At 32.4% G+C, this 6,854-nt stretch overlaps 2 protein-coding genes and 1 non-coding gene across 3 annotated transcripts; all 3 read right to left on the bottom strand.

Annotated features, from left to right (window-relative positions):
• Positions 1 to 77: 77 nt before the first annotated feature.
• Trnaq-cug (transfer RNA glutamine (anticodon CUG)) lies at positions 78 to 149 on the bottom strand. The gene has a single exon. It is a non-coding gene; the product is annotated as a tRNA-Gln (tRNA).
• A 108-nt stretch (positions 150 to 257) lies between these two features.
• On the bottom strand, positions 258 to 2,192 carry LOC128894731 (THUMP domain-containing protein 1 homolog). The gene is made up of 6 exons (XM_054156684.1): positions 1,936 to 2,192; positions 1,555 to 1,776; positions 1,333 to 1,482; positions 1,003 to 1,247; positions 684 to 915; positions 258 to 603 (listed from the first exon to the last, which is right to left on the bottom strand). The coding sequence occupies exons 2-6, from the start codon at positions 1,750 to 1,752 to the stop codon at positions 394 to 396; spliced, it is 1,035 nt and encodes a 344-aa protein (XP_054012659.1). The 5' UTR covers positions 1,753 to 1,776; positions 1,936 to 2,192; the 3' UTR covers positions 258 to 393.
• A 90-nt stretch (positions 2,193 to 2,282) lies between these two features.
• On the bottom strand, positions 2,283 to 6,002 carry LOC128894726 (chromosome transmission fidelity protein 18 homolog). The gene is made up of 11 exons (XM_054156674.1): positions 5,805 to 6,002; positions 5,417 to 5,731; positions 5,193 to 5,328; positions 4,932 to 5,121; positions 4,400 to 4,845; positions 4,089 to 4,331; positions 3,670 to 4,010; positions 3,347 to 3,588; positions 3,011 to 3,273; positions 2,634 to 2,946; positions 2,283 to 2,566 (listed from the first exon to the last, which is right to left on the bottom strand). The coding sequence occupies exons 1-11, from the start codon at positions 5,884 to 5,886 to the stop codon at positions 2,396 to 2,398; spliced, it is 2,742 nt and encodes a 913-aa protein (XP_054012649.1). The 5' UTR covers positions 5,887 to 6,002; the 3' UTR covers positions 2,283 to 2,395.
• Positions 6,003 to 6,854: the final 852 nt, after the last annotated feature.

Below are 6,854 nucleotides of genomic sequence, written 5' to 3'. Positions count from 1 at the left end.
ACTATTTTTTTATATACGTTTATTGTTACTATCGTTTTATTTATTAAAAAAAAATCCGCAATGAGAAAAAAAACCTAAGGTCCCACCGAGATTTGAACTCGGATCGCTGGATTCAGAGTCCAGAGTGCTAACCATTACACCATAGGACCTTGTAGAAATTATTGTAATATAAAGTATTTAAACGTATTGTATTTATAATAATAAAATATATAATTACTAAGTTAATACTGTATATTTGGATAAATTGTAAATAAAATTGAGTTTAGAATAAATTGTGAATGAAATAGGAGCTATATTTTTACAACTATGTATGATGATTTTTTTCGTTTACATACAATAAAAAACTTAAAAATAACCATTCGTAAATATTAAAAAAACTTAAATGAATCAGTGTTAATTGCTTGCTGTTTTGCTATCAGTCTCTTCTAACAAATTTTCATTCTGTTTTGACTGTTTCTCATTGACTTTTGAATCTTTCTTGTTATCTTTGGAATCTTCCTTGTCATCTTTGGTATCTTCCTTGTCATCTTTGGAATCTTTCTTGTTATCTTTGGAATCTTCCTCGTTAACTTTAGAATTTTCATTTTCTTCAGAACTTATTTTCTGAAAATATGAATTATATGCCTTATTGCATATTAATTTTGACAGGAAAAAGTGACACATGAAATATTATTTGTCCTTACCTTAGTATTGTTAGCAGATTCCTTAATGTTGCATATTTCAAGTAAATTATATTTTTTAAATTTGTAATAGTTTGGAGCAACAGATATAAGACAGACGCCACGTATTACTTCCACTATCACAGCAAGTTCTGGATTCTTTAAATCTGCTTTATTTCCAGGATTTTTCTTATTTATTATTTCTGCTAAATCTTCAATAACCTCCTCTCTAAGTATGTTACTGTTGCTATGACGACTATAATTGAATTAGATAATTATATATTTATATATATTTGTACAACACATAAATAACAAACTTTAAACAAAATAATGAAAAACTGACTTAAATACAATACTGAAGGTTTTTGGTTCTTGTGCAAAATACTTTTCTAGTATGACATCTGCTTTCTGTTTTATATCACTCATGTATGCTTTGCATACAACTTCAATTGGAAGTAATCTTAGTAAAAATCTTGTACGTTGTTGTTTAGTTTTGTCCAATTCTGTAACTATTTTAGTGACTAGTTCCAAAGGATTTGACAATGTAGTTCTTATAAAAATTACATTCTTCGCACCAGTATCAACTACCTAATAAAAAGATTCCAAGTACAGAATAATTCTTGTTACATTTAAAATATCAAAGTATTCTCTAAACTCCTATGTAAAAATTCACCTGAAATCGTCTAGCAGCCACTGGTTTGGTATATTCTGCCTTTAATTCATTAATTTCTTTATTTAAAGCAGTTGATATATCTTCTTCTGTTTCGCTAACAGAATCATCTTGTGTTGTTTCCGACACTTCGGTATTAACATTATCAGAGTCCTTGAATTAAAAATAATTTGATGTCCTTACTTCTCATTGAATGCCCAAGTCATTTTTTCAATTCCACTGTACCTTTGGGGCATTCGATCCATAAATCTCATCAGCAAACTCATTCAATAATTTATAAGCGTCGCGTATGCAATCTTTCTCACGAAAATTGCACGTGCATAAGAAACCCATCATACCTGGTTCCAAACTGAATTGTTTACGCTTTTTTTGGTTATTTCCGTTCTTTTGAAAAAAGTTCTTCTTCCTTTTCTGTAGATCCATTTTTATTACGAAGTCCTAAGTCTACTATAATTGTAAAAAAGATACGAATCGATGTATTTTATTTCTACAAGATTTAAAGACAAATGTTTACGAAGATTCTTAATTTCATTTGACGCTATAAATATTACGAAGAACCATATGACTGCATGTGGCTGCTTGTGGCTATGGATAAACAATATTTACCTTTGAAATATAATATTGTAAATTATAATATTGTAAATAGCTGTAATTTTCAATAGTGTAAGACTCTGGGTGAAAGGAACAATAATTATTAATGGTACAAGGGTCGCCACAATATCCCACAATACTGAGAGCAGCCACGTTATTTACATCAGTTACGATCAGGGACGCCAAAAATCTTCTCCACTTTTTTCCGTAGTAGTCTGTTTGATTGTTTTGTACCCACGTGAACCAGAGATTGTAACTGTATCAAACTACTGTGATTATACTGTACATTTACAGTTATAAAATTAAATAACTAGGTAAAACTAGATAGTAATTTTATATTTGTGGGGGAAGTTTCGATTATAAATGAAACACATTGTCTACCTTTTATAATGTTAGTATTCAATACAAGTAAACAAATTTTTTTATTACAATAAATAAATTTATTATCAAATTTTATGTAGAAATATGCTACAATTTAAAAAAGGTCTTCCATCAGTACTCTTCGACGAACAGCATTGCTGAATCCTTCTTTATATTTATACCACACGCCATGTTTTGTTAAAAAGTCACGCGAATCATCGATTTCATTTCCCGATTTTTTATTTTCATTTACCGTAATAACTCTTCCAAAAAAATCTTTATATACCTGTAATTTGTATTATCGTTATTATTAAGACCTTTATAGTAAAATTAAACAAATATATTCAACTCACAAGTTCTTTTACTTCCGGTTTTTTTGTTTCAGAATTTTCACTAGAATTAAGTATGTTGGACGTTTTGGTATTGTCTATCGATTCTTTTTCCTTTGGCTTTGTATGAATTTTTGATTCAGTTGATTTTGTTTCGGTATCATTTTTTGTATTACCATCGTCTTTTTTCTGCGTGACATTTTTTGTGTTATTTATTACATTTACAGATCGCCGTAACCGTTCAGCTTCCAATTCTTGAATAATTATTTGTTTCACGGCGTATGTTAACATACGGTGATGTTTACATTCAGGAAAAATACCAACTTCAAATATGTTACTGAAAGAAATAAAGATGAAGAGTTTGATTTTCACTTAACGTTTTAATGTGTTTAGTAGCTTACGGATCAAGTTTGTAGTCGTAACTTCCGTCAAGGCATTTTTCTTGCGTAAACGTGAGACCATATTCAATCAGAATATTCACTAATCGAGCAATATCGTCTCTTTCTTTAGCAGAATGTAAGTGTCCAGAAACTGTTCGCAACCGCGGAGACAAAAGGTCTGGTAGAAATGGAGCAATATCGACAGTCAACGTTATAGTGTCGCGACCGCTACTTCGATGAATAGCTGTTAGAATTCCTCTGCTTCTTTCTTGTTTTTGTCTTATCTATAAAAATTGAAAGTTTTTAATTAATATAATCGCTCTTTTATTTCCAATACATATTAATTTTCATTCTCACTTCAAATGTAATGGTGGGATACGATAGCTTAGCGTGTTTTGCTTTGGCAAAATTTAAGTGCCATGCGATAAATGCGTAATTCGTATAAGGCATGACAGACCAAACATTAAAACTTGCAACGAATGATAAAATTTCGTCAAAAAATTGAAACCATTCTAAAGAAAAAATGATGTAATTCAACTTTTCATTACAAATTTCCGGATAGTTATGGAATATGCCTTGTGCTAATTTTTCCGATTCGCCTGAAATAAAAAATAAACTGTTATCAACAATCTCGAACATTTATAACATTTGTCATTATTACTGATATCACTTAGTTTTACCATGTTGTACAGTTTTCAGTACCATACGAACTCTTTCAGGGATAGGAAGTATTCCGCTTCTGTTCATAGGTATCGTGAATATTTGTTTCCAAGAATCAAATAATCCTTTACGGGTGTCTTTTAATGCAAACGATAAATTATCTCCTAAATTGGCACCACCCATATATTGCAGTGCACCCAAACATGACCTAACGTCGCAACCGGATATTTCTGCTAATCTTAAGAGAGCATCAGCATTTACTTTTAAATTTTCCTTTTGCGATATTTCCATTAATCTATCTGCTAATCTTGCAGGACTTACTTCTGGTACCGGTATAATGAGTGCAGCCATTCTAAGAGCTCTATGATATGAAATAAATTCAATACGTATCCTTAAGCATATGTTACAAATGTACTTGTAAATTAAGAAATAAATTTACCTTAGAGAAGGAGTATATGGTTCGTTACAAATGCATATAACAGGACGATGACAAGTATTTGCTTGTTTATTACCTTTTCCCTTATCCTTTTTTCCTTTTGGAATTAGTTTACCCTGTACAAATTTGAGCAAGAGGTCGATTGATGCTGCTGGTGCACCATCAATTTCATCTAAAATTAGACAATTCGGCCGTGGGTCACTGCCCATTACAGCTTTCATTTGCGTTGATGCAAGCAGGACTTGTCTACGTTTAACGATATACATTACTAATCTCATTCGCTTATTAATATTTGTTGCAAGTTTTTGTATTACCTGAAAGCGTCTGGACTTCTTTCGTCGCTTGCATTGATTTCAACCACGTTATAACCAGCATGCTTAGCTGCTAAATGAGCTAATGTAGTTTTTCCTAATCCAGGCGGCCCGCTAAGCAATACTATTCTCTGGATTGGAAAACCTTTGCCATCTACTTCTTCGATATCTTTTTCAGTTGTAAATTTTTCACTCATAAATCTTTTATTTTTAAATGTTGAATAATTTTTTTTTTTTTTACTTTGGACATAATTTCGGTTAAACACCACCTTATCCCACAGTTTTATCCAGTGTAATAAATTCCTATTAACGCTTTCATCCGAGAGTAATTCTAGGTAAGATCTAGGCCGATACTTATCGACCCATAGCTCACCAACGTTATTCTGCACGAGTTCCGGCGCAGACGGATCAGAATTTTCACGACTGGCACGTTTACCATTTTGTATCATCTGCAAAATTGTATTAAAATTTTTTTATATCAAAACTGATAAAATTATAGACTATACGAAACAATATATATCATTGATTCACCTACAATTTCTTCAGCTTCAACCTTCAGTTGATTATAAGGTACAGATAATAGATTGGAAAATGATTGTGTATTCGTTTTTGCAGTGTAGTCTTTGTCATTCTGCATTCTAATATATATACGCTGCGCATCATGTGGCCTAGTTACAGCTACAAAATTCCAACGCGGAACTCGCAAAGATATCGAATCTTTCTTCCTGAATAAAATTATTGACCAATTAAAGATATTATACTTTTTTGAATATAATATTTAAAGTACGTTATATACTCTTCAAAATGTTTGTTTTTAATAGAAACTCCATTATTCTGTTCATGGAATCTATCTCTGGCATCTAATACTGTTTTAATAATATCGTCAGGACAATCCCATCGTGGTTTTTTGTCTTTTGGTTCTGCAGTATCAACTGTACATAACAATAAATAAAAATATTATCATTATTAAAGCTTAAACAAATATACTTGCAAAACATAGAAATAGTATAAATTACATACCAAAACCGTTTACATCTAATAAATCTGAAATATCCCCAAACAGTTCATCGTAAGTCCGTTTTTTTGTGTTGTCTACTTCAGAGTTATGGCTATGTTCAATTCCTTTACTAGTGCTTGGAATATTTCCATAGTCATATTTATTAGACACAGGAGTATTTAATTCTATGTGTGTACTAGGCGTAGATTTATTTAATTCTTTATATACATTAAAAGGAGATGCATTGAATTCCTCAGATCCACTGGGTTTTGGTGCATTCGATTCTTTACTGTCTTCAGCTTTATCATGAGATTGTGCGAGTTTTTTTCTTTCCAGTTCTAGAATAGATTAATATTAAATGTAAATACATGTTCTGAAACAACTTATATTAAGAGGTTATAGTTTATTTACCTTCTATTTCTCTCAAAACTTCATACTCGTCTTCGTGATCTAAATCAAATTCTTCGTCCGGATCAGGGAACTCGGGATCCATAATTAAAATTGATTTTTAATACTCTATAATTACGAACAGTTGAAGTAAACACAAACAGCTATCCAGACCCATTCAGAACCTGCCGCTCTGTAGCGGGTTTTGTGGTGGCACCAGGTGCCACCAGGTGGCACTTGCTGTCCTCAGCACTCAATTATCAAAAACCCTTCTATGTGTCATCACGGTTATTTTCTATTCATTTAGAGCAAAAAAGGGCACATTTTATTTAAAACAAATATAACAAACGAAAAAGATAGATATTTCAAATAAAAAACAAATAAGTAATACTTGCTCAGCGTAGTAGTTAGCTATCACGCTGACAAACCGCCAAAGTTCAGGTGATAAGCCACTGCTGAGTCGATAAAAAAATAACCGTTTACCAGGTGATAGCCGCAAATCTGTGGGGTTACACATATATATCGACTCACACATGTATCACACTCCACCCATGATAGAGACGCTAATTATACAGGGTGTCCCAAAAATGTTGTAACACTTTGAAATGGGTGGTTCGGGAGGTGATTTAAAACAACCTTTTCCTTAGCGAAAATGTTGTCCGAGGCTTCGTTGAGGAGATATTAAGCGAAAACCCTGACCAATCAAAGCGCGCGTATACCGTTGGAGCGCCCGCGGTAACGTATGAGCGCGACCGCCTATCGCGTAGCTTAACACTCAACCGGCATACTCGCGCTCTGATTGGTCAGTGTTTTCCGTTAATATCTCCTCAACGAAGCCTCGAACAACATTTTTGCTAAGGAAAAAGTTGTTTGAAATCACCTCCTAAACCACCCCTTTCAAGGTGTTACAACATTTTTGGGGCACCCTGTACTCCAATAAAAAACAGAACAGAACAAAAAATAGGGTGGTATGTTCACCGCTAGATGGGGTACCATTCCAACGGGAAATTTGAATTTCTTTTTATTTATTTAAAGTTTTTTAGAAGCATTTGTACTATCGAATAGTTTAAGAGT

This window comes from Hylaeus anthracinus, unplaced genomic scaffold (genome assembly GCF_026225885.1).
Source record: "Hylaeus anthracinus isolate JK02 unplaced genomic scaffold, UHH_iyHylAnth1.0_haploid 4, whole genome shotgun sequence".
NCBI classification, from domain to species: Eukaryota; Metazoa; Arthropoda; class Insecta; order Hymenoptera; family Colletidae; genus Hylaeus; species Hylaeus anthracinus.
This window is presented reverse-complemented; position numbering and strand designations above follow the sequence as displayed.

Bases quoted from the DNA above. Each gene is read 5' to 3' on its own strand.
- LOC128894731 (XM_054156684.1), bottom strand. From the start codon at position 1,752: ATGGATCTACAGAAAAGGAAGAAGAACTTTTTTCAAAAGAACGGAAAT. The intron at 1,248-1,332 runs GTGAATTTTTAC...TCTTTTTATTAG, and splicing joins TGGCTGCTAGACGATTTCAG to GTAGTTGATACTGGTGCGAA. The intron at 604-683 runs GTAAGGACAAAT...TCATATTTTCAG, and splicing joins AATCTGCTAACAATACTAAG to AAAATAAGTTCTGAAGAAAA.
- LOC128894726 (XM_054156674.1), bottom strand. From the start codon at position 5,886: ATGGATCCCGAGTTCCCTGATCCGGACGAAGAATTTGATTTAGATCAC. The intron at 5,732-5,804 runs GTAAATAAACTA...AATCTATTCTAG, and splicing joins AGTTTTGAGAGAAATAGAAG to AACTGGAAAGAAAAAAACTC. The intron at 2,947-3,010 runs GTAAGCTACTAA...TATTTCTTTCAG, and splicing joins TACGACTACAAACTTGATCC to TAACATATTTGAAGTTGGTA.